The sequence below is a fragment of the Cephus cinctus genome, unplaced genomic scaffold, assembly GCF_000341935.2.
Source record: "Cephus cinctus unplaced genomic scaffold, Ccin1 Ccin1_scaffold0857, whole genome shotgun sequence".
Taxonomy (NCBI): Eukaryota; Metazoa; Arthropoda; class Insecta; order Hymenoptera; family Cephidae; genus Cephus; species Cephus cinctus.
This window is the reverse complement of record NW_014333443.1, coordinates 1263735-1289782: the sequence shown is the minus strand read 5'-3', so window position 1 is coordinate 1289782 and position 26048 is coordinate 1263735. Positions and strand designations below refer to the sequence as shown.

The 26048-nt window shown below is 37.2% G+C and overlaps 3 protein-coding genes across 19 annotated transcripts in view; 2 read left to right on the top strand and 1 right to left on the bottom strand.

Moving 5' to 3' along the window:
* Window positions 1-293: 293 nt before the first annotated feature.
* LOC107270985 (exodeoxyribonuclease) lies at window positions 294-3009 on the top strand. 4 transcript variants are annotated; one of them, XM_025088185.1, is made up of 8 exons: window positions 294-315; window positions 709-773; window positions 883-1143; window positions 1382-1508; window positions 1573-1716; window positions 1791-1934; window positions 2034-2214; window positions 2293-3009. In XM_025088185.1, exons 1-8 carry the CDS (start codon window positions 309-311, stop codon window positions 2408-2410), a joined length of 1047 nt encoding a protein of 348 aa, XP_024943953.1. In that variant the 5' UTR covers window positions 294-308; the 3' UTR covers window positions 2411-3009. The 4 variants fall into 4 exon arrangements, with proteins under 4 accessions (XP_024943953.1, XP_015601992.1, XP_015601993.1 ...); XM_015746506.2 differs by lacking the exon at window positions 294-315 and adding an exon at window positions 322-490; XM_015746507.2 differs by lacking the exon at window positions 294-315 and adding an exon at window positions 322-608.
* LOC107270986 (trafficking protein particle complex subunit 3) lies at window positions 3004-3891 on the bottom strand. The gene is made up of 2 exons (XM_015746509.2): window positions 3753-3891; window positions 3004-3627 (listed from the first exon to the last, which is right to left on the bottom strand). Exons 1-2 carry the CDS (start codon window positions 3852-3854, stop codon window positions 3130-3132), a joined length of 600 nt encoding a protein of 199 aa, XP_015601995.1. The 5' UTR covers window positions 3855-3891; the 3' UTR covers window positions 3004-3129.
* A 6644-nt stretch (window positions 3892-10535) lies between these two features.
* LOC107270974 overlaps window positions 10536-26048 on the top strand; it is a 38477-nt gene continuing 22964 nt past the window's right edge. The window contains exons 1-8 of one of the 14 annotated variants that reach the window (XR_001538482.2): window positions 10536-10884; window positions 11544-11727; window positions 12815-13044; window positions 13875-14352; window positions 17115-17753; window positions 21887-22016; window positions 23399-23521; window positions 23607-24951. Coding sequence is in view for 7 of the 14 variants with exons in the window: in XM_015746487.2 (XP_015601973.1) it covers window positions 14197-14352; window positions 23399-23521; window positions 23607-23789 (462 nt within the window). In the remaining 7 variants the exon portion in view is untranslated. The other 13 variants (XR_001538480.2, XR_001538486.1, XR_001538481.1 and 10 more) reach the window with 13 other exon arrangements.

Sequence of the window (26048 nt, the reverse complement as noted above, 5' to 3'; positions counted from 1 at the left end):
GTGGATCTCGAGGAACACACGAATTCATTCGACCAATCAAAAACGTGGAACTAGTTCGAGAGTCTCGTTCAGGTGGCGCGTCGACGCGCCAAAACACAGCTCCAGATTATCACGCGTAGTATTACTATATATACACGACCAATCAAAAACGTGGAACTGCTTCGAGGGCCCTCCGCTAAGGTGGCGCGCCGAAACCAGAGAAAAATTGCCTTCACCAAAAACAGGCTCATTGGCAATCTCCCTACTCATCTCTGTATGAACCCACGGTTTTGGTATGATATGGTATAATACCATAAATTTGTCAGGGTATGAAATGTATGTGGTATTCATATCAAGATCTACATGGATTAAAAACTGTATAATATTTTAATTGGTCGTTTAATATAAACGCTCCTTGTCTCTACTTATTGATCTTTTTTTTTATTACCACTATTGCATTTTTGGCGGGACTAGACGATCCGTTAAAATTAGCGTCAAATTTTGGAGTAGCGTAAGTAACACGTTTCGAAGCTGTGTCTGTCACGTTGACTCTCATATGCAGAATTGTTTTTTTTATGATAATACAAAGATTATTGAGTATTTCTTTGACTTTTAATAAAGTATTGCTAGTAAGGTCACAGAAAATAGTAGTGAATATATGTCACAATCATTGTGCATTGTTTAAACGCCAAGTACCTACAACTTGTAAATTTTCTTGGTATCTATTAGACAGCATCATGCCACCTAAAAAGAAGTCATCTATGAAGGTGACAAAGGCTACCAAGGCTACAAAGGTTAGTTACTTGTATTAGAATACGTATTTTAATATTTTAAGCATTTTAAGATTTTATTTTTAGGTGATTATTTTAGAGCTCTTGAATAGTTAATGGCTTTTTATTTTAGGCTAGTACTTCTGCAAGTAAAGATGATAAAGATAAGAAACCTTTAGCTAAGGTATTTATGAAAAAAACTAAGAGGGAAGAAGAGGATATCGAGGAACCCCCAGCTAAGAAGGCAAAAACCGATGCTAAAAAGCTAATGAATAAAACTGATTCCAATTTAGATGAGATCAGTTTTGATTGTGATAAGCTCAATGCAAAGGGGGAGAAATATAATATAAAAATTTGCAGTTGGAATGTTTCAGGGATAAGAGCTTGTATAAAGGTAATTTGTATTTTTAAATAGTAAAGTAGCAATAATGTTTCAATCCAAGTGTCTAATAAAAAACATTATGGAATTACAATATGTGATTACAATGTAATACTAATATAAGATAAGGTACATTTTGCAGTTCACTGCTATTAGTGGTTGTGAATTTTGCAGTGAATTTTGAAATACACTCGTAATAATAATACCTTGGATATGGTTATATATTTAATGTTGTTAATATTTTTTTTTTCAGAAAAATGCATTAGATTATATTAAAAAAGAAGATGCAGACATTGTAGTTTTGCAGGAAACAAAATGTGATACAAATAAACTACCACCAGAAGTTAAATTGAAAGGATATCATCATTATTTTCTTGATAGTAAGAATTCAATATAATTACTGCCATATCATGTGGCTATATTGCCCATTTCTTGGTTAAATAGGTAAAAAACCCGGTTACTGTGGAGTAGCGTTATATTCCAAAGAAAAAGCACTGCGGGTTACATATGGATTAGCAGATTCGGAATGTAATGATGAAGGTAGACTTATCACTGCGGAGTATAAGAATTTTTATATAGTAAATGTTTGTGAGTATTTCAAAAATTCTGGTCAATTATGGAAAATGTATATTAATTGAATACTAATTTATATTTCTGCCAAGATGTGCCAAATGCTGGACAAAAATTGGTCACGATGCCTAAAAGATTACGCTGGAATGAAGATTTCAAAAATTATATTAAGAAATTAGACAAGGAGAAGTCAGTAATTGTTTGCGGTGACATGAATGTGGCACATCAAGAAATTGGTACGAATTGACAAGAAACGGGAACTGACATAAATATCTATTTCCATTTACCTGTTCTAATTTGTTGATTGATCACTAGTTTATTTTTTTGAATGATAGATTTGAAGAATCCAAAGTCGAATACAAGGAATGCTGGTTTTACTAAAGAAGAAAGGGATGGGATGACAGATTTTCTTGAACAAGGATTTGTTGATACTTTTAGAGCACTGTATCCTGACAGGATAGATGCTTACACATATTGGTCATATTTTCAAAATGCTAGAAGTAAAAATATTGGGTGGTATGTATTAAAAAGAAAACTGCAAGCGTGCCTTTTTTTCTTCGAGTAATTATAGTATTGCATTCTTTTTTTTAACAGGAGATTGGATTATTTTTTAGTCTCTGAACGAATAAAAAACTGCATTTGCGATTGTGTCATAAGGGACAAGATATATGGAAGCGATCATTGCCCTATTATTCTTTATGCTAATTTGTAACAAAATTTCAGTTCTTCAGTCTGCAATTGTTAATAATACAGTTACATAATCACTGTCATTGTACAAGCATAGCATAGCAAGTCTAAATATAATAGAGTGATCGTAAAATTATTTCGATTTTTAATATTGAGAATCTCAAAAAACATCAATTGGAAACAATTATCACATGGTCATAGAACAGAACTTTATATTTCGCAACGACTTTGTAGATCATGTTTCATGCACTCGGTATTAAAATGAAAACATTCGAATCATTTAACCACCAAAAATAGATTTTATAGGCAAAAATAAGTTCTGGATGTAGAATTTAAGACATGCAGCGATTATGATCTTAAAATGATACACGAGCGATGGCTGTTTTGTGGAGGTAAATACATAAAATATTACTATTTGATGATATAGATGTGCTACATGACAAACCTGTTGTTCCTATATTTCATTTTTCAATTAATACATTTTATATGCATCTGAAGATACTCAATTGTGAAAGTTTAGAGACTTGTTAATTATCCACTAAAGGCATTGATATTTGTAATTGACACTATTTTATTAATATGTAGTAATTTTTGAAATAAATTAATAAAAATGGAATGTCTAGAGCATAGTACTTTATTTTGGAGTAAATATACATGTTTATATATTTACGGAGCGTGTAGTTACAGAAATAATACTTATATACAGCATTACTTATGTCTCAATGAACACATTCATTGAAGTTCTTAATCTTCTCCTGCTGGAATGGCATCTTCTAATCTCTTAATAAATTTGACACGCAGCTCAGTGACACTGTCATTCTTCAACTGATCCTGAACGAACCAAGAGGCAACTTCCATTTGCACCATTTCACACGCACCTCTTAGTACACCAGTTAATATATTGCAGTATTTCAAATTCAGACAATGATCTGGTAATTCCACAAACTCGGTTAGTGGATTTGATTCAAAACAAAGAGAAAATTCATCTCCAGCTGTACTCCAATTAGTAATAGTTGGTGTGATACCAAGAAATATTTTGAAGCCAGTCTGGATTTTCTCTGCTGTATCTCGAAAGTCATAGCAACGTCCAGAACCAGTGCGTGCCAAAAAGTCCTCGATCAAACGTATTCCCATATTGTATCCCATTCTTTCCAACTGTTTATTGACATCGTCAATGTTCTCATAATCCTTGAGTAATTGAGCTACCAATGCGCCATAAGTTAAAGTGAACAGTTCTGAATTCTGTAACAATGACGCTTAATCATATAACCTCCAACATCTAAATAGGTTACATGATAGAATACAGATAACATAGAATTTCGAAATAACATTTTTATTAAACGCGACAGTTCAATCTATAAACTTACCACTTTCTTAGAATCAAGTCTGGACCCTGCCCTAGACATTTCTTGAGAAAACTTAAATAAATGACGTTTACTATCGCGCCAAGTTGAAGAAAGTACGATCATGACCTCTCTCGATTTCTTTTACAACTAAATCAAACTAAATATTGAATACAATAGGATAAAAAAGACTGAAACCAATCAAATAAAAAATAATAATATTAGTAATAATGAATCTAAAATAAAAATAATAATTCGAAAGTTTCTTAATATCACAAATTAATTAAAAATATCTTTGAGTATTGTCACTACCGATAATGTTAAACAAACATATTTATCGTCCGATAGTAAAAAAAGATTTTGACTTTCTTTTAATAATTCCACATACACGTATAAGATGGAGCTACAATGCGTTTCACCCCGATAAAGTAACGTAGAATTGTTTTTCAAAACCCAAGTAAATTGCTGCAGAATTAAATATTTACTCAACAATTTAATTCTGATTAAGTGTATAATAACGAGCAGTGCAATAAGCAAATAATGTAATATCTGATATATATCTCTCTTAAGATTTCCTCATAATACATAAACGGTAAGTTGTCTGCGTTGAATTTTTTATTGAAGATCGATCCTAAATGTAATTGCCGTTATTACTTAATATACTTGTGGAACGTAATGGCACACCGTGTACGAGTTTTGCAATGAAATAGCAGAAACGTATACGTTCGTAACGAGACGTAATATTATACTCGGATATCAAATAAAGTTGTTTGGCTAGACTGGTCATACGTATTTTTTCTTCATTTAACTAGAAAAAGATCATAGTGAAATCTCGAAGACGTTATTAATATTAGGCCAGTTATTAAAAGTGTGTTCTATTCTTTTCACTAACATTTTTTTTCCATTCCTTCATATTTTGCAGTAAGGACTATGTGCTTTCATGGTCAAAGCAAAATGGAGGTCTTCAAGTTTTTACTTACGGTCCGATAAACTTTTTATTTGCTGAACAATATATTTAATACATTCATCATAGCCGGAAGTGTCATTTTATCTGATATAAAAATCTAATCGACCCTCCTAAATATACCGTGTGCTCCATACTGATTTATAAATAAAACATATTTACGAGAAAAAGTTCTAAATTGACTAAGAACCGTAAATCAAGTCAGTGAATTCAAAGTCCCTAATACAAATCTCAAATATGGAATCATACATTAAATATACAGGGTGTTCCGAAATTACCTGACCAACGGGGTATGGCGGTGTTCGGGAGGCACCACTGATCACGAAAATGACATTCTTTTTCTCTGGAAGGTCATAGTTTTTAAATGGGAGCAGGTCAAAGTTGACCAATCAGAGGGAGGTGTCAAGAGAAACGTAGGCACCTACGAACTTTGAGTTTTCTTCCCTCGCTTTTGTTTCTCAGTGGCTTCGGGCAGGATGACGTCAGCCGAAGACTTGCCTATTGGAAACAAGAAACAAGAAACAAGCCACCGAGAAACAAAAGCGAGGGAAGAAAACTCAGAGTTCGCAGGTGCCTACGTTTCTCTTGACGCCTCCCTCTGATTGGTCAACTTTGACCTGCTCCTATTTAAAAACTATGACCTTCCGGAGAAAAGGAAGGTCATTTTCGTGATCAGTGGTGTCTCCCGAAAACCGCCATATCCCGTTGGTCAGGTAATTTCGGAACACCCTGTATATACTGAGTGAATTAATATGGTTTAACAATATGAATACAATATATCCTGTATTTATTCAAAGAGGGCAAAAAGTAATATGGAAGGAATGCAAAAAGAAGAAAATATATATATTAATGACTATGCGTTTATCTTTCGAGATGTCGATCTTCTACTGCAATTCAATGATTTACGTTTCAGCGTAATTGAACACTGGTTCAGTACAGGTACTTTTCCCTGAGCGAATGCCTGATTACAAGCTTACTCAGTATCATTCAGGAACGTTTGATTTTCATTGCTTTATTTACATACGGTAATAAATAAATCCAAGAAAGACAGTAACACGTTTTTTTTTCGTCACGGCTGTTGCTCTTTTCATTTTCAATCTCATCACTCCGACCGTTTCTCTACGGTTTATTAAAGGTGCACAGGACATCAGTGTGCATTTAATCTGCGCGGTTTCCACAGGCTCACAGCATCCGCGCAACTGATTCTTGTTCCGGGTCAGTGCCTAATCTCCGACATCTTGAAGCCGTTCCATCTGATCCTCCTTAGCTTTGTTTTCGCCATTTCTCCATGGCAGGTTGATGCACTCTGGGAGAGTGCATTTTCCAATGATTTAACATAAGAACGCAACAGTTTGATAAATTGCAAATGATAAAGGATATAATAAAACAATTAAATTAGAAAAAAATTTTTTAATATTTTTCGCCGAAATAAAAATTCGACCGGACTATTTTTAATTTATTATCCAGTTTCTCTTATTGAATGGGTATATTTATGGTTATTAAGAGGGTTTCATAATGATTATGAAATATCTGAACTATTTATCAACACTACCGATGATCCACATCCTCTCTATCCGTATAAGCTTTAAGATTCTCGATAGCCGTTTTTATGGAACTAAAAAGAAACTACAAAATTTGAAAAATGACTTTCACAAGCAGGTGTCGCCGTTGCATGAGAAACTATATAACTTGATGAATTACATTAACCATGAGAGCAGGTAATAAATGCACGTAGATCTGTCATTTGATTCGTAATAATTATCGCCAGCGAATCATTGTGACAAGTTCGTGTTATCGCTCGGACCAAGCGGCAATTACGCCTGGCAACATTCGATCGAAGTCATCGATAATATCGATATTGGCCAAATAAAAATCCGGATTGGCCGACAAATCGCGATACGTATGACAGTGAGGCTGGACCGTAAAAGTGTAGAGAAAAAAAAGGCAGGCAACTTTTTCGTAAAACATTGATCTCAAAATTATACGTACAAGACCATACTTTAATAGAACGTCTATTTTATTTATAAAATCAATTGAATCTAATAATTGTCCCAGACAATTTATTTATACGGTCCGGTCAATGGCTCTGTCTGTATTTTTATTACAGATGCTGTTAGCAGGCCGATTGTGCAAGCACACGGATTTACAAGCTAAACTCCATGAGCAAGATATTCCAATTGACAGGATTAAGGTCAGTGTGCAATACAGCTGATGAATTTTGACAGGTAATTTCGAACTAGCGCTCGGGCGATTATGGCAAAATCGAAAAAGCCACAATGTCCCTCCCATGGGATTATGACATTAAAACAATAAAGATCGGTCGGTATTAGATTGGTATTAGGTACGATTATTGAGTCTCTCGCATCGTCAAACCGATTAGCAGCCGCGCTTATTGCACGTCGCATTTATATACACCGTACATACAATTCTAATTCCAATGCCAGTATCACTATATCGAACATGAATTTGATTTCACGCAGAACCACCCTGTAGAGTTCAAAAAACCGTTTGTCTGACATTTCATAATTTCTCCTATTGCCTCGTTCGGCCACGTTGAATCTTTAATGAAACGTACCCACATCCAATTCTTAATTTATCAATAACCGGCGTTTTATGTCTAACGGAAATATTAATATGCTAAAGACCATGGGACGCCCATACGACTCCTTGGAAAGCAGTTCCTGTTTTCGTGTATTTGTCGCGAATTTTTTCGGCCAATAAAAAAGTTTGCCAATAAATATCGCATGTTAATTAATGGTTGACTTTTTTTTCGTACTTCTATCAGCTTCTTATACGTCTCTCCTTTCTTTCTCCAGGTTCCATAGAGCATCAGGACGAGTCTGTGTGGTTGGCTATAACATTAAAAGACAATCTACGATTAAATATTAGTCCTATGGCAATTAAATTGAGCCATGTGTTACGCGAGGAGTTCGCACAAAAAAATTTAAAAAAGGAAGCAACATGTATATAAGTACATTTGCATAAACAAGACAGAACCGCAAGCGACGGCGACTTTCGGTTTCGATTTCAATATCAACCGATGCGGCAAGGACGAGTATAAAAGGAAACGTATCGAACCAGCGTATCGTTATGATATTCCATTTTTTTTTTCGATCCCCGAATTACCTCACACACGTGGTACAGTCGGGGTAGCAAATACGTTCGGATACCCATACCAACCGCTAATCAGGTTAAATCTTTTTCGTAACGAACGAAAATTTGAATTTGCATTTGAGCTATTTATACATGTGTGCGCGACAGATAAATAATGGCTGGCTTAATATATAGAAATTTTTAACCCTATCCAAAATGAATAACGAGCCACGTATCAAGCTGCGTTCCAGTTCCGTCTCCGCTTTCGGTATGCATATGTATACCTACTTACATATATCTGTCCACTATATGAGTTGCGTGTCGTTTATGCAAATATACGTGCGGTTGCAATTTGAATTTGGCCACGACATCGAATTATGCAACTCGATCCAGTTAGGGGACAGAAGGTGGACAAAAAAAATAAACGAAAATCAGTGGCATATAAATCACCTATATACGTATTTTAGTATGTGTGTATATGTATATATTGTAACGTTCCACCCTTATACCCCCCTATCCTCTATCCTTTTTTCCCTCCCAATCATCCATTCTCGATGATTGATACGTCAAGAGCCCCACATAAGAGTGCATAGCGCACTGTGGACGTGCATAACAGTATCTGAGAGAACTCCTCAAATCCTAGAATTCCTCAATAATCCTATCGACCTCTCACAGCGACGCCGATAAAGGAAAGGGAAGACAGGACTTTTAAATATCTAATATTGCGTAATTCCCTTGAATCTAGTCACAGCGACAGTCATGAGGATATAATATTAGAAATTATTACTTTTAATATTCCTAGAATCCGAAATACAGTCGACAGACTGAAACCAAAACAAACAAATGCCCAGACGCTATAAGCCGGCACGCGGCGAAGACAATAGAAATACCAGTAAGCCGGTACTTGAAGAAAACCGCAAATTGAATCAGTCAAATCAAATAGGCAAATCCAATCGTAAATCAAAATATTGAATCCAAAAAGCGACGTTAACACCTCGGGTGGATAAAAATCGTTATCCGCACTAGTTTCCACGTATGCATATCGAGGATATAAGCAGCGGCTTCCTCGATAGGAGATCATTCGATTCATTCGTGTCTCTCTAGACGAATCAACTAGATACTTATGCACCACTAGACGACAAGAAGCAGTAGAAGTTATAGAAAGTGCAATTGTTAAGAAACCTGCACTCCTCAAAAAGAGTTCCTGCAGCAACGTCATAGTGCCGGCGCTGTCAGCAACTCTCCAGAATCCACATCACCAAAAACCCTTCCGAAGTGAAGATACAGCAAACGGAGGTCATTGTGACCATCTGTAATATATAGTAATTAAATAAATAAATTTACTCTTGTTTTCTTACGTTCTACGAATATATATAGTAATATGTATATATATAATAATTAAATAAATAAATTTACTCTTGTTTTCTTATGTTCTACGAATATAGATCCTTCGTACGGATGAGATACATTAGAGAGTAGCAGTTCCCATTGAGACTCTCAATAGCGTAGAGATCGGCTTAGGGAATCGTCCGTTACTTAATACTCTTTCGAAAGAGTCTCTCGGTAAGGTGTCTTGGTAGCTTGATGTGCATATAGGTATATATCTACATACATGTATGTATCGGTACACTCTCCTGAAGACGAAAGCTAGGTTGATGCGCGTTGCAGAAGTCGAGAACCGGATAGGCGAATAAATGGGTAGATGGACATTCACCTAATGGTGTATACACGATGCTTTCAGAATATGGTACGATCTTTATTTATCATTTTATATGGTCGTAAGAACATTTGTAAGTCTAACGGTCACGTAAAAATTATTTACGGGCTCTCTGCTCGTAATCGATTAGACTCAGAACGATATTAAATACGATTTACGTATTCTTCACGGTTTACTTGCAACTTGCATTCTTTGCCTTGTTGTAATAGTAGCTGTTGTTCTTTTTTAAAATTATTTTTAAAAATTTCAATACCTTTTAATTAAATGTATGTTTATTAACCTGTCGATCGTATAGTTTGAGGACAGGAAACATGAAGGGCCGTTCACAGGAACGAGCTGATGCGTTGAAAAAAAATTACTGGCATGGAACATCACAGAATTGGAATCCAATCCCATCCTAACCTAAGGAAACTTTTTCTAAATGATTTACTAACTCCGGGTGCTTAGTATTGAAAAAATTTGAAGAAAATTTTGTGTGACAGCCCGCTTTATGGCACTCAAAACAGCCATTACGTTGAAAAGTCTTTGTGGACAGACCTCGGAACAGCCACGTTTCCTGAAAAGGGCCAATACGTAAATGAAATCGTCTCCAAAATAGCCCAACGCCAAATTTATCTGCGTATATCAATATTTGATCATTTTAAATACGTGATTAATTGCGTAATGTATTTCGAGTATGTATAATTGGGATGTAGAGGTAGCTGTTTGTTATTATTACCTAATTGCTCGTTGAAGGACAGCGAGTAACGAATTAATTTTACTTTTGTTATTAAATCGGGTCCAAACTGTCTCGCGATAAACAAGTCTTAGGTCAAAAGTCAACTGACCGCGTATGTCTGATATGTGCAAAGAAATTGCGAATAGCTGATAGCCGAAAGTCTTGGGGGGGGGGGAGCATGATTTCTGGTTAAGTGGTTAATTATATCTACGGACGACTCGAATTATGTCTGATGACAAAATTCTACGGGATAACGCGTTACGCAATGATTATTACGTATACGATACGAGCGTGTCCACGCGTAGACGCCGCGTATACATGGGATACATGGGACACGTTACTGATTTTCGTGTAAAACGGACGAGTTAGTCCTGTGTAGTCCCACGTGATATAGAGCTAAGATTGCCTAATCGTATAAGAGCGTATTAATGAATATATCGACCAGTGCCAGTTGAGTGTGTGTATTTGTAATTCCGTGTGGCAATCTCTGCGTCGGGCACGAGTTCTCTGCCAACTTCGTTAAATTACATTCCGGATGATCCAGTTCAGGAATTACACACTCGGTCTTGGGATCTCACTTTCATCGTCCATCGAAGACTGGATGATCTAGCAGCTGCTGCCTCTCCCGCCCGAGCCAATTCCACGTGGAATTTATGAGCCTTGGGTTCGCCATTGGAACCATTTATCTGGAGATCTAGCTTTGCTTTTCGTTGGACATTTTTTAAAGATCTTTTTAGTTTCGTTGGTTGGTTGATCGAGAAAAAAATTGGAGCTATGCATATATATATATGTAGTATACATATACATATATTTGTGGAACCTTACCAAGACGTCTGTTTACTCGCAATTTTTCACTGTAATTGCATCAGCTTCACGTTCTTGATCTACGAGAAAAAGAAGGCAATGAATTCGAATGCAAATTCTTTCAAGCACCCAAGTGTTTTCGGCTACGAATGATAATGTAACATGGCGCATGCGCGCGGTACCACGCCTTGGAATATTTTTCGAGCAGCCTCGCGTGTATCTGGCGGCTGGTCTGTTGAAGGGGTGCGGGCGAGGGGGGTGGGGTCTTTGGTGACTCCACGAGGACTCGAAAGAGAGAAACAAAATATCAATAAGGAAGAGCAATTTCCATTTGACTTAGAAGACAAAGGCTGATTTAAATTTTTCATTAGTCTTGTCGCAGCCACTCTTCTTCTCTCTCTTATCTATTTTGTCACGGCTGTTCGTCTCATTCTTATATACATTCGTCTTCGTACCGACGACGCTCTGTCCTTTGTACTGTTTAATGCACCATTCTGATTCACGTCATTCGAATGACAGGTATCGTTAACCTTTACGCGGGATATCGCGATTCATCGATGCCGGATGGATTTCTTTTGAAACGTCCAAAATGGCGCTAATGGCGATAATGACCGGTGAGACGATTATATCAAGCGGGTAAGGATATGCGAATGAGGTCGTCCATATTGTTCTCTCGTCGTGATACAAATGCACGTGGATATAGGTATGTGCTCGAAATATATGTATATGTATGTATGTATATATATATATATAAAAGGATGTACCAATGGGCTATAAGACACCGTGTACTAAATATATGTTGAAAAACCGGCATTGGAGGAATGCCGAGGATACGAAAGGAGGCGCAAAAAAGCCCGCGAAATTGAAAAACATTGAATTTTCTCGTGAGGAGAGAGTGATCGATTGTATTTAAATATGTATATTTGTATTATTCTCTTTTCTTATCCTCCCGTATAACGTATATTTATGCTTTTAATAGCAGGCCAAGGCAAGACCGTTAATTTCACCGGAGATCACAGGGTGTGATCGTTAATTCATGTTTACTCGCAAAACTCTGTGAAATTATTCGTAAATTGCAGTGTATCGCGTAGCGTCGATCAAATTGCATGCGGTTCGCGTGCATCCTTTCGTGGTATGCACTTCTTCTCCCGGCGCTACCCTCCGTGCCTCTTACGTCTTTCTGGTATACCCTCTTTTTCATCTCGTTTCTCCGCATACTCCCTCGTCCTCTCCCACCGCACCTTTCTCCTTCGCCATCCGTTTACGTAACAACGACGAAATCGTTAGTGAACGAGTCCATCGATCTCGACTTCTGGGTGAGCGTCTAACGTTTATTACGTTATTCGTTAAATGACGAATGTTCCACCGTGAGCATCGCGTTAAACGAGAGGAGAGCGGTTCGAGATTATTTTTAGAGATTCCAGTGAATGGAGGATGTTTTGAGAGTAGGGGAAACGAAGATATTTAAAATAAACCAAGATCTTATGAGACGTCGATACTCGGGTTATAAGTTGATTGGGAAATACGCAAATTAATTTTGATTAGATTAAAGATAAAAAAGACGTTTTGTTTATTGTCTCAAGGACAATTAAATTTTGGTGTCACTTTTTTATATGGTTTTTTTTTTTTGCATTTTGAATGATACCGTTGTGTGAGGTATAGGTACTGGGCGGGTCTGAAGTCTTTAGGTCTTTTTTATTCACTGTCCTGTAGGTGTAATTTAAATCTAGAGAGTACTTGAAGTAGGCACGATGAGTGGTTCAAAAATAAATTTTGAGCACTTTTTTGAGACAAATGAGTTACCATTGGATTGTTCCTATGAGAGCGTTACGCGTATGGTTCGTAGTGAATATGGATGGTGGAATGGACCATTTTGAATTGAGGGGATCTATGATACTTAAATAATTGATGATGACAAATTTATGTATGATATGTTTATCGTTGAAGCTATACAAAACTTTGAATTCATTTATACGAAGTTATGAACTCATGATACAGTTTCAAGGCAAAATGTACACAGGTAGGCTTGGATTTTTCGCAAATTGCGATTGTCAATTATAATCTCAATTATGCGATTTGAAGTTTTGCCAACGGATATTCTACTCTTAATTTGTATACGGTCTGCAGTAATGACTTCTTGAAAATCTACTATCCTATTGATATAGCCACTTTATATCATTGTCATGAAAATATCATACGGCAAAGTGGCTGGTTGTGCAATCATACTGATCTTCGAGTGTTCGTAAAGACATTTTTTTTTCCTTTTTCTTATACTTATAACTTGCTACCAAGTTACTCATACGTCAAACTGAACAGGGACCGTGGGAATTATCTTTGAGTTTTTGTAATACCTCTTTTTTATATATGGGATCGAAATGGATACCCCCGTAGAACTCCAGGATGGCAGCAGATCCTGCTGAGTCTCGACCTTGTCGACTCGTCAAACATTATACAATTTGATTGCATTTATAAATATCCGTATTTCATTTCTCGTGGCGTTCACTTTTTAACTATCCATGGCTGGTATATACAGGGTGTCTTATTTTGACATTTATGGAATGAATTTGTTTTTGATTTTATTTAGGATTTTTCAAACTCACAAAAACATTAGAGAAAAAGTCGTTTCTTGTGATCTTTCGTATTTTTATCCATTTTGATGATGCTAGTGGAAAATAGTATGAAAATTATTACGTATATAGATATATTATATAAGCACTGTATTCCTTGCGAAATCCGGTTGTCTATGTGTTTGCAATACTTAAATATAATAAATGATGTACTTAACGTAACCCTTAATGCAGTTGATGAACTTTCAAGGATTAAATGTATTAACACTAATCTTCCTTCCAGGTTTCTTGGTTCGATGGAAAAACGCAATAAACTTGCGCAAGATTCTATACGGTGCATTCGCAGCTATTCGCTGTGTGTATCCACGAGAGCATTTATCGTGTGCTGGTGCAGTTTACATCGGAAGAACTCCACTGCTACTGCATTCATAATCTCTAATGGGCGATTTAGATTGCGTCTGGACCGGGATGCTGAGCTGCATTAACTGCGTGGGAATCGCGTCTAGGAAGTATTTGCATTTACTTGTTGACTCTCGATTTCATTATTATTTTCGACAAGGTATGAACTATTGTTAAAAATACTTTTTTCTTTTCATTCAGAAAACATGATTATCTCTGGCAGTGTTGTCTGTTTCTTTTATTTATTTATAGATCTACCAGTCTATTTAATCCAATTTACGTTTGGCTTTCAGGATAGCAAGACTTTGCTCTTATTTCGTCCACACGGCATTGGAACACATCCATGGTCACTTCGTGAACAGGTTAGCTGTTTCACGGGAAACAAGTTTTATCGGACCTCGAATTTAATTTGGCAACTATCGACCGACTACTCGTTATTGCAAATCAGTATGGATCGACATATTGGGTGAATCGAATAAATTATCATATAACCCACCTAGAGGATTGTCCCCTGCAGATGTGACAGTAACTGCCAGTGATTGTTATAAGTCGTAAGTCGGACGATGAAAAAAAAAAAAGCAACGCCCGGTAACGTTAACACTTGTGCAGTGTCTGACACGATCCGACTGTATCCACTTGCGAATCGGTCAATTTCATTTGCGTACTGCGTCTCTCTTGCTCTTGCACGCCTTACGGAGACAGAAAATATATCTTCGATTTCGACATATATGCGACGGAGGGGCGCAGCTCTAAGAAATTTATTTTTAATTGTATTTTTTTTTTTCATTAAACAGATTTATAGAGGTAATTAAAAGCACTCTTTATATCTTCGAACGTAATTGTAATTCTGATAAAATTGCCAATTATATATGGTCAACTCCACATATGGTATTTTTGAGGTGAATTTAAAGGTTATCTCGAAATAACAAATGACTCAGGGAAGTAAGGATAAACGTGAGCACGGGATCATCTTGCCTGTCGGCCCGTGTGGAAGTACCTTTTTACAGGCGGCCGTGCTTATCTCACATCGGTGAAAATTATTTCGCTTGCGTTTCTGCTTCGCGTGATGTATTGTTCGAGCTTTATTCGTTTACCTTTTTTTCCTTTGGAATCGTGTGTATAAATAAATGTCGCGCATTCGTTGTTCATGGAAAAAAAAAAAAAATGATATCTCGACCGATCGCACGGATGACTTTTGGGGAAAGCCAAAATATCAAATACGTTAATATACATAAGCATTTGGCAGTTCCTTCCCGCAAAGGACGATAAACGATTAGCTCTCGATAGAATGTTGTCATGGTTTCCAATTGGTTGAGTAGTAAAGGTCAATTGTCAGTCGGCCAGTTAATTTAAGACGACTCGAAACTTTGGCGAACCGCCTAAAACAAGATTGTAATTATTTATTTTTTTTTTTTTTAAAAAGATTGTAATTAATCTACAGCCTTGGGATTTTGTTAAGAGTCTCATTCGCAGGTGACAGGATGCTAATGGTATGAAGAACTTGTAGTAATTCTATGTAGAATGTAGAATTTTTGTATGCACAGCATTTCCGAAATGCGAACGAAGAAATCAGTGTCTTCGCGTATGTCTACAATGGAGGCAGCCTTGTGCGTAATACGATTGTAGTTTTTTGTCATTGAAGATAAAATGATCAAATAAAAAAATGAAGGTTTCGCATAAAGTTAGGGTTGCGTCGTCGGGTGACGTTACGTCGCTTGCTCGTCGATAATTAATCGATGATTGGTAAAAGTTGGCTTCGAGAGTTTTGATGATCTCAATACATAAGGAATGTCGCAGAGAAATGTCCAGGGAAGCTGTCCGAGCGAAAAATAGAAATGCTAGATTCGATGGAAAGTAGTAGTGCCACTGTTACGAATTAATTTATTACATGGGACTGACCTAATAACATTTTGTAAGCGAAACTGAGCCGAGTCGAGTATTATGGTTTCTTGATTGAAGAAAAAAGAGCATTTGATAATTTCAAGGTTCAAGATTACATGAATAGTAACATATTGAGGTTCGTGTATGATTAATAATTTTGTTCGATGGTCGTAACCGCTGCAAATGAACGTTTATACGCGTTCATACGATATACGCGTTTATACGCGTTTACAATATTCATTAATTCCAATGAATTTTCTATACAGCAATTATTATTGGTACGTTTGAGGTATTGCGAGCGTGAGACGATGGTCGTCGGAAATTAATAATTCTGTTGCTATAATATAATTTCATCACGTGGCATCGTGTAAAAAATCTCAGACTCGGATGCGAATTTTTTTAAATAATTAATTGTCACTTAAAAAATATATTGTCAATACAGAGGCATAAGGAAGAAGTTTCCGTCCAGCGTTTCAATTGCGCGCTTTTCGTGTTGATCATCTTGAGATCCAAAATATGAAATGTGCAATGGACACGGCGAATTTCGGGGTCTAAGTCTCGTGCTTAAAATTATAAATTCTGTACATTTTTCGCAGAGTTTATCGAAAACCTTCCAAAATCGTATCGCGGCAGTACAGCTTTATGTACACGCGAATATTAGAACCCTTGTTTAGGCACCCACAAGAAACGGCCCTAAGCGCTCCGAATTCGTTAAAAAAAAAAAAAAAAAATCGACCTGTGAAATATTTCAATAAAATCTGTATGATTGATAAAACGACAAAGAAAAATGTCAGACCACAGCTAAAATTATTTAACATACAATCATTATGCGGATAAGAGGACTTGTCGATGACACTTCCCAATGCCTGGCATTATTGAAATCCGTCCGATTGAGAATGGCTTTTAAAAAAACCCGGTGGCGACATTCCAAAATGATTTGCCAGAAGCACCTTTGCTTCGTTATACATATGTATTTAGCTTACGGATACCTACGTGCATAGATACATGTAAAGTAGCATCCAACGTGAACCAAGCCACACCTTACGATTCAAACGAATTTAAATAGTGAAGCCGAACACCCCTAAGTAATTCCTAGTACATTCCCAGTAGATAAATAAGTTATTATTAGATGCTACTCACACTACAGCATACGAATACCTGCGTACAATAATAACAATACGTCTAATGGTAACAACAGGTATTGAAAAAAAAAAATGGTTCATCCACGTCGTCTTTGTTCTAGCCAGATGCATCGTTCGATGCACTCAATCCTATCCACTGATTGTTCGAGTCACGATGGGGCACCATAAACACCAAGTACTGTGCGTGTCCGTGGCAAGAAGGTGCACTCGAAATGTCAAGGCGTCTCCGAAGTGAAAGGACGCCTTACGCACATTTCGCGACGCCGTATGTGTACGTACGAGCCCGTACGGCTTTATTTGTACAGGTACGCGAACGTAAGTACCCAACGTATGTGGCGTAATTAATTAATCGACAGAAACGTACCATCCGCTCGAGTGGATCATAAACCGATCATAAAAGTATAATACCGTTGACTCTTGATATTTAGGTACGAATTCGACTGCTCGGACTGGTTACGCTAATAAGGTGCTCTGCAATTAAGAGATAAAGGAAGTACGATCGAGAGCAATAGTGAAAAGAGAGATTTTATGTTGACATTTGAGAATGTTGGCGCCATTGATAATATTGAATTGATTTGACACATTTATACGTTTTCGTTTGTGCGTCATTGTTGTCAGCAAGATGTTTTGAGGTTATGCTTATTTTTCTAGCAGAAGATTGGATCACTTTCTTCAGTATGCACGAGGGCATTTTTCTTATTTAAAAACTGGACGCTATATCCCTTGCTGTATTTTACATGGTAAGGACACATTCCATCGTAGGTATAGATATTATATAAAAATACTGAGTACGTCAGTATGTACACTTTTATAATTTCCGCGCAAAAAGGAGACGACGTTTAGTGCATTTGCTGTACGATGGTTACATTCCTGTCTTGCGAACGTGGCATTAAAGTTTGACGGAACATACGTAACCTGAAAAATAAAAATTCCGGCACTTGGCCCCTGGAGGGAATAAAGGCAAATAACGAACGTGGAGAGGAAAAGGGGGAATTCAATGTTGGTTATATATATACACATGTATGAGTACGTCATTTGGATATACATCTTATTTTCGAGGGACGATGCTTACAGGAATGTTAGAAAATCATTTATTTTGTTAGATATTCAAGATTTTCACGTAACCTTTCCAAAAAGGTCTGCTTTTCCTTTTTATTTCTTCTTTTTTTTCGTGTTACGTACGTCCACTCAGCTTTACGCAGGCATATGTACCTATGTCGACGATCTTTAGATGACGCTCTGGAATTCTCACTCGTGTCCCAGCGTCTCGACGTCTCGAGGGGCGTCTTAGTCCCATTAGATATATCCCAGCCTCCCTTGAGAAAGAGCGGGACATTATCTTCACCGGGTTTAATTGTCCTGGTACAATTAAGCCGTGTTTTATTAACGCTGAGGGAGCCTGGGAAAGAAAGAGTATAAGTACCACCGAGCGCCGCGAGATGGACAGACGGCACTGACACATGCGACACACGAGACACTCTGTACCCGAAATAATCTTGAGAAACGCGTAAATCAGTCCTTTTTAATTAAAACGCAGTCTACCATTACCGCGAACGTCACGACGTATCCTTTCTTACTCTCCACGTGATTCCTCTTGTTTACTTGGTCACTTGTAGTTACGTGCCGACATAACCTCACTTCTCGCGGACGCACAATTATTTCGTTTAATTTCTCTCACTGCCTTTCTCAGCGTCTCTAACTATGCTTTGGTACTTGTGGTTAGCAACTTTAATGATCTACAACTGTATGTAAGTGCCCATTGCACTGTTTACGGTAGCTGTTACTCTGCCAGACGAATACAAGGCCTTTGACAGGTAAGAGATCGAATGAAATTTATTTAGTTAGTTTATACGAGGACGAGATTTCTTGCAAAGTATTTGACTGTTCGATTAATTATTTATTATCAGCGCCTCTAACGGCTATTCTTGTAACTTCGATCGTCATTCTCCGCTTCTCTGTGAGAAATTTTGCGATTTCTTTTAGAACTCGTCGATTTCGCTCGGGAGTCGTGCGATTATTACAAATTAGATAACGTGGTTGTGCGATTGCGTAAAAGTATCCGAATAAAGAAAAAAGAAATATAAATGTTGCTATCTCGTTAAAAATAGTCCAGTAGCTTAGAGCGTGACACGCGATAATAACAACAATCAGGGTGTGCGGCTTCTGAAGTGAAATTATGTAAAATTCTTCGAAATTAACAATCGCCCGTGATTTATCGTCATCGTTATTGTTTTAAGCCCTTTTGTATACGGTGACCATCAAAATGAGATTACTCCTGGCGATGCTGCGCGATCCTGAATCTTTTTTCCCCTTTTCTTTCCTATCTTCTTCCTTTTGGCTTCCGTGACCTTCGGAGTCGACTATAAGCACAAGCGTAGCACGTTTCTCAGATTAATATCTAAAAAGGTCGTGTAACCTGTAACACCTTCTTCTTGGCTATCCCAGGATCCCTGGTGAACCTGTTCCTCTCTCACGTGGATGGGACACTAAGAGATAGACTATATACATTTCAGGAATGCCAACTGCCGAGTAAAAGCCAAGGAGAACTCGGCTCAGTTAGGTTATAATGAGTCTAGTAATGTTGTCGGTAATTCATCTTTTTTTCTTTTTCTTTTTTTTTTCTTTTTCCTTATTCACCAGAGACAAAATTCCAGCGAGATGATTTTACCTAGAAAAAAAAAGTAACATAAATCCATCGGATCGTGGGGTCTCGATCCCAAAGCATCCGCGGAATGTTCCTCAAGCGCTGTGAAGTTTCGATCACGATCTACGTGTACACTTTCGATCTCTCGAAACGGGATCTTGACGATGTTTAAGGTTAAAAGGCCAGTGAGAGACATATTTTTAAAAAAATATTGATCGATTCGCTTTTGAAAATTACACTACGGCTTCCTCCACTGCTTCACCGTAACAAATTGATATACACCGAATCGTGTTTCGCGCGGGACCAAAATTTATTGGTTCGATCGTCCGGTTCTATGATTAATTTTTTTTTAATTCGTTTTGCAATGCGTTGATATTCTTATAGGTGTATGTATATCGTCGCCTTGATACGAGTCAACCAGGGCAATCGAGATCTCTCGCGACTTGTGCATTCTTGTCGCATTTAAATATTGATTAATGTACCTGACAAACAGGCCCACTTTTCAAGTCGCTGCACTTTTCGGCTACGCCCACGTTCAACGTGACTCTGTCTTGTCTAGGCTTTTTACGGGCTTTTACGGTTCGAGCATAAATCAACCTGGGACACGTTTCATGTGTGTATACGTGTATCTACCAGTGGTGGGTTACACGACATTGTTACGTATTTACCATAATGGTTGGACAAATCGCGAAAGTAGATCTTTTTCGCTTTAATATTTCGGGTCTGAATTGTAAGCTATCGAATTGTATGGTGCGGAGGAATTAGAATTGTTTCGATCGCGTGAATTAATTGATTGAATTCAAGGGGAGGAATAGAGGAAACATTTGGGTGAGTGGGTGGGGACTGACGTAATGAAAAAAAAAATTATTTTTAGAACGTTAATTTTATTCATTATTTAGATGAGAATTTTTGAAAATATATAGACTATTTATAGTTTTAGCCTATAGTGTATAGTATAAACATATAAGTAGTGTGCTGTATATTGAAATTTTGTTTAATTTATTTTTTATAGTCTTCGTCATATAATTGTCCTGATAACAGTATTTGCTAGTTCTCAATAGGTTTGCTAATTTCTTTTATTACATTACCAGGGCAGTTTCTAAATTATTCTTACGACCGGTTTATGCTTTATTGTTGCGGTAAACACCCGTAATAAATCTCATTATTGTATACAGTTTTGCTTTGTTCAGTAAACATTCAATATGGACGTGCTATTTAAGAGGCCACGGATATTTTCAACGAGTGCTTATCGGTATGCAGTCGCAAAACGATTGGTGAACATGAAAAGCAGCCACTTAAAGGAGAATCGATGTTTTATATATATGTGTATACATATATACTATATATACACTCGCTGCGATACAAAAAAGTAAAAATGAACAGTCCGAGTACACAATAAGGATTTCTTGGAAGAGGGACTATAATACATTTTGTCTCTTAATGGCGAAAGAGGACCCATTAACCATTACACAATTATACTCTCGCGCCTCCGCCATCTCTGTTCCACAAACATTGAGACACAGGAACCGTATCGATTTAACCAACAAAAATACATTATCCTATTAGAAATATATACGTTTTCCGCAATCGACATCGTTTCGGTTTCCACATGGGTAAGTGTTAAAAAAAATGTCGAAATATCTTTTATAGCTATTTGTCAAGTGCTGCCAATATATCAAACGTACACGTCATAAAGTACGCGCGTAGATAATTCACGTGAAATCCATTATCAAATGACACGATGATCGTTACTCCATTTTGCTATTAGCACCCTGACTATTTCGTCAAGATCTATAGAAGTACTTTCGATGATTCTCGGAAGGCAGCGCTGATGTGCGCATGCGCGCAGACGCTATTGTCCGAACTGCCAGACTTCGCTATTGGGTAATCTAATAGAGCTAAAAAGATCGTTACGTGTCTTGTGCAAATGAAGTAGCGCGATTCTTTTTTTTTTTCTTGTTAATCTGCGGATAATAATAGAACGGAGTGTTAAGTGGAATCCGGGAATTTGTCGATTATCTTACTTTACCGGATCAACGTAACAATGGCGGCCTACGTGCGGGTGGGCGTTCGAGGACTCGACCTAACCTAATCGGCCGTACATTAAATATTCCCGAGCAAGGAAAACTGGTTCGCTCCGGTGAGGCCTAGAAAGTGATACATAACGCGTCATTAGCATACCTTACGATCTATAAAGTTAATGGCTCTGGGCGTCCTTTCTCGTGACAGGAAGAAGAAACAGCTTCGTTGAATCGAAATTGCAATGTGAATGTGCAACCCATGGGGATGGTGACACACCGAATAAGTGCTCCAGTGTCGTATGACTTTATGGACAAAGATAACCGTCTACATGGATACGGTAACAATATTGATATTGATATAAAATAAAGATATTTAAAAAAAAGGAGAACCTGCCTCGACTCTTTCGATACTCTTATACTTATGCATTTGGTTCCCGAGTCTGCCCCATAGAGGTCACTGTCTTATTAATTATCTGACAATATTGCATGTATTCGCCGACTAGCCTTTCACGTACATAATATTTTGCGTATTTCCTTTTTGTTCTCTCTCACACTTTCTGTCTACTTTTGTTTTTGAAATTCATCGTTACCAATGCCTTTACATCGATCTCTCGATCCCTTATCACCACTGCCATGTAATTCGTCGAAAGTGACACGTCTGGCCCATTTCCGGCGATGATCAATAGCCAATAGGAAATCGCAGACTTCGAGATATTCCATACTGATTGTCAGTGTGATTGATTTTAGTGCGTTTTGTCATACGACGATGGTACGATCTGTCAAGAAGTTCGTAATATTGACATAACGTGGTTACAGATAAATGCGGCTTAAGTATACAGTGCTAATTCAATAAGTATTGTTCGCTCCTACGTATTTAAGGATATGAGTTTTTTTGTCGCTCTAAACATACTCAGAAACATTTTGAGGTTATGACAAATAAGTATTGCCTTTCATATTCAAATTATAGGTTAATCCGCTACTACAATATCCTCCATACAAATAATTATACTTTGCTATCTAATGAAATTGTCTTTGATTGACAGTTCCCCCCTTCTTCCTTTTACATACTTTTTCTTGTAATCTCTATTGACTAATTCATTTACAGCCTCCACTATACATATATCACTAGTCGGCTAATCTATGTATCCCGTGTTACGTGACTCCACGTCGTGGTCAATGTCAATGACTAATATTACTGACAATAAAAGAAATAGAAATGAGCGTTAGTCACGCGCGACACGCCTGTCTCATGTATCTGTATGCACATTTACGTACTCAAATCTAAAACCTAAAACGAGTTTAGTACTATTTTCGAGATTAGATTTGTACAATTTCACATCACTGTCAAAGTCGTTGCACAAGAACCAGGATACCATAACCTGTTCTAACGGGTATTATCTAATATTTTTGTCCGGTTGGATGATGCGAAATTCCGGTTGTACTTGTAGTAGACATGGCCTTGATAAAAAAAAATCAGGCATAAAGTGTTGGGTAGGTTATGGATAGGTTTGTAATCTCTCAACTGGACCTCTGCGCTAATGCCTTAGGCATACCATATATATATATATACGTACTTAGACTGCACGCGCAACGTGATTAATAAGAGTAAATTGAACACAATGCACCTTTATTTTCTCTATGGCAATTAGCATATTAATCTGCAATCCGATCGAAATAGTTTACCGATAATTAATGTAAACCTTTTTTGTTCTGTTTTTAGAAAACTTTTTTGTCTACAAGAGCCGGAACAGAAATGCATAAACAGAACGGCGGGGTCCTTTCAAAAATTATAATCAACTTTACTTTTCAACTTGAATGTGCAATTTACGTGGATGATATATGGGTATATACATATAGTTACGCATGATTAATCGACATTATTGTAACGAACAGCCGTGTAATTGCCGTCTCTACTTACTTGCTTGCAGAATGGTCGCATGCCACGAGAGGTGGAAAAAGAGGGCACGAAAAGGTGGAGGCACGAATTACGTTCCAGAGTGTTTCTTTGCGATTGCATAAAGGCTGACGGAGGATGGGACGGTGCAAAAGAAAGAAACGGCAGAAACAGGAAAGAAAATGACAGCGACTACTTACGAGGCAGTGTAGCGTAGTGACATAAGGGGTGAGATAGGGACAGACGGAGAGAAAAATAAGAATACGTCAATTTTTCTGCTGTGACCGAGACGTCCCACTGCGTTTTAATCGGATCGCCACGCACTGATAACGATGCTTTCAATGATAATGTTAACGTGTGTCCATATTGTTTCGTCTACGGTCACGTCGCTCTGCCCAATTATTAATAACGCACTGTAATTGCTCACACCGACCACTTTCCCTTGACACGAATTTTATTCGGTCAATGCGTAACGGTCGAAACGCGATTCTTATACGGATGGTTAGGTGCTTACTTACACTTACACACGTGCCAATTGTCATGGATGATTGTCGATAATTCAATGGGCCCGTTACCAATCATTTTATATGGTTACAAAATGCTTTTTAATGGCGGCAAATTCAAAAGAGGATACTTTGCATAAGTAATCGGTCCCATGTTATGTATTGGGTGTTGAAGATGGTGACGTTCGAACATCCATTAATTAGAGATACGCGTGTGGTATTTCGTATGAAAGCATTTGTAATGTGTATCTATAATATGTATATGTATGCGCTAACAGGAGCGAATATATGAATATATGTGATACTAGGTTGTGGATATACGACTCCCGAAGATTGACGGCATTGGATTGCGGATTTTTTATTTTTGCATTTTTCGCTTGTTATTTTTATCTTCGATCATCAGATCTGCTCTGATAATTTGTATAAAATTGGCGCTAGTAAAAAATTTTATCGATCGGATCTCTGCGTGCATGTAGCTTGTGTGCGTTAGGTTAAGTGTTGGGATGTAAAAAAATATGTTTGTCGATTTTTTTGACCCGACACCTGTACTATAGTATCGGTAGAGTCGTGCGAAATATGTGGAAAACATTTGACGACTCGAGAGATTTGTTTTTTATTTTGGAGGTTATAGGAGAATTTACCAGTATACATCGCTGAAGTGCATTACGGGTAATTATTTATATACGAATGTGTTGCACGTATATCCGAGACTGATGTAAAGTGTCCGACTATAACGTAAGATTAATTTATTATAACATGCGTGGCTGGTAATTTTTTTACGTTTTAATAAGGAGGCAAACATAGATCCGTCAATGTCAAAAGAAATTCACATGCGATTTGAATATAGGATATGTAACAAGAACTTTAAAAAAAAAAGAGAATTATCAACTTGTGGGTACAGCCAGGAAATGTGAATACAAAATAACTCATGCAGATTTCAATGGCAATGGCATTACCATTTTTTCATAGTTTCTCATACGTATTTGCTTCGTGCATACAAACACAGCTATACCTAAGTGAACACGTGTGAAAATATGTGCATACTATTTTCGCCGTTTCTATTGCACAATATGAGTGCTCGATATAAATTTGTTCTTTATATACACATCTACACATGCTCACTAACGCTTTACTGTATTACTACGCACATAGTGAATTTCTTATATGCATACTGATACAGTCACATGTCAGTAAGTAGATGAAGAAGTGTATACAGGGTTAGTCAGTAGAAACGCACCAGCAGAAGTTGGCCGACACGGCAGTGTGGCCTCTTCAAAAATTGGCATGTGCCTGTGACCGACTCCCATAATCGCAAACTGACAGTTCGCATAGCAATAAGGTTTTTGAAATATTTCAATAGTTAGGTTACTGAAATAATTAATTAATATTGTAATGACATAATGTAATATCAGTTAAGATTTATTTTCACAAAAGATTTTTTTGCTGCACCTTTTTGCTATAAAAACATTTCAATTAATTGATTTTTAAATTAATTGCAGCATTGCCTTGCAGAATTGCAGTTGCGATCGTTACTTGGAAATATAAAAATTGTGAATATTTTAAACTTTACATTGTTTTAATTGCAATCTGTTGTGAAAATAAATCTTAACCGATATTACGATTTTTCATTACAATATTAATTAATTATTTTAGTAACCTAACTATTGTAATATTTCAAAAACCTTATTGCTATGCGAACTGTCAGTTTGCGCTTACGAGAATCGGTCACAGTCACATGACATTTTTTGAAGAGGCCACACTGCCGTGTCGGCCAACTTTTGCTGGTGCGGTTCTACTGACTAATCCTGTATATAGAATACATATATAACGAGAACTTATGGCGAGTAGTATAGAGATGGCGCAGATAGAATGTATGCATGGTACGTCCACGAATAAAAGAGCTTTTGGAGGAGTCATCTTCCAATGCCTTTTAAGGTAAACGAGTCCTTCAGACTTGATAATTTTACTCATGG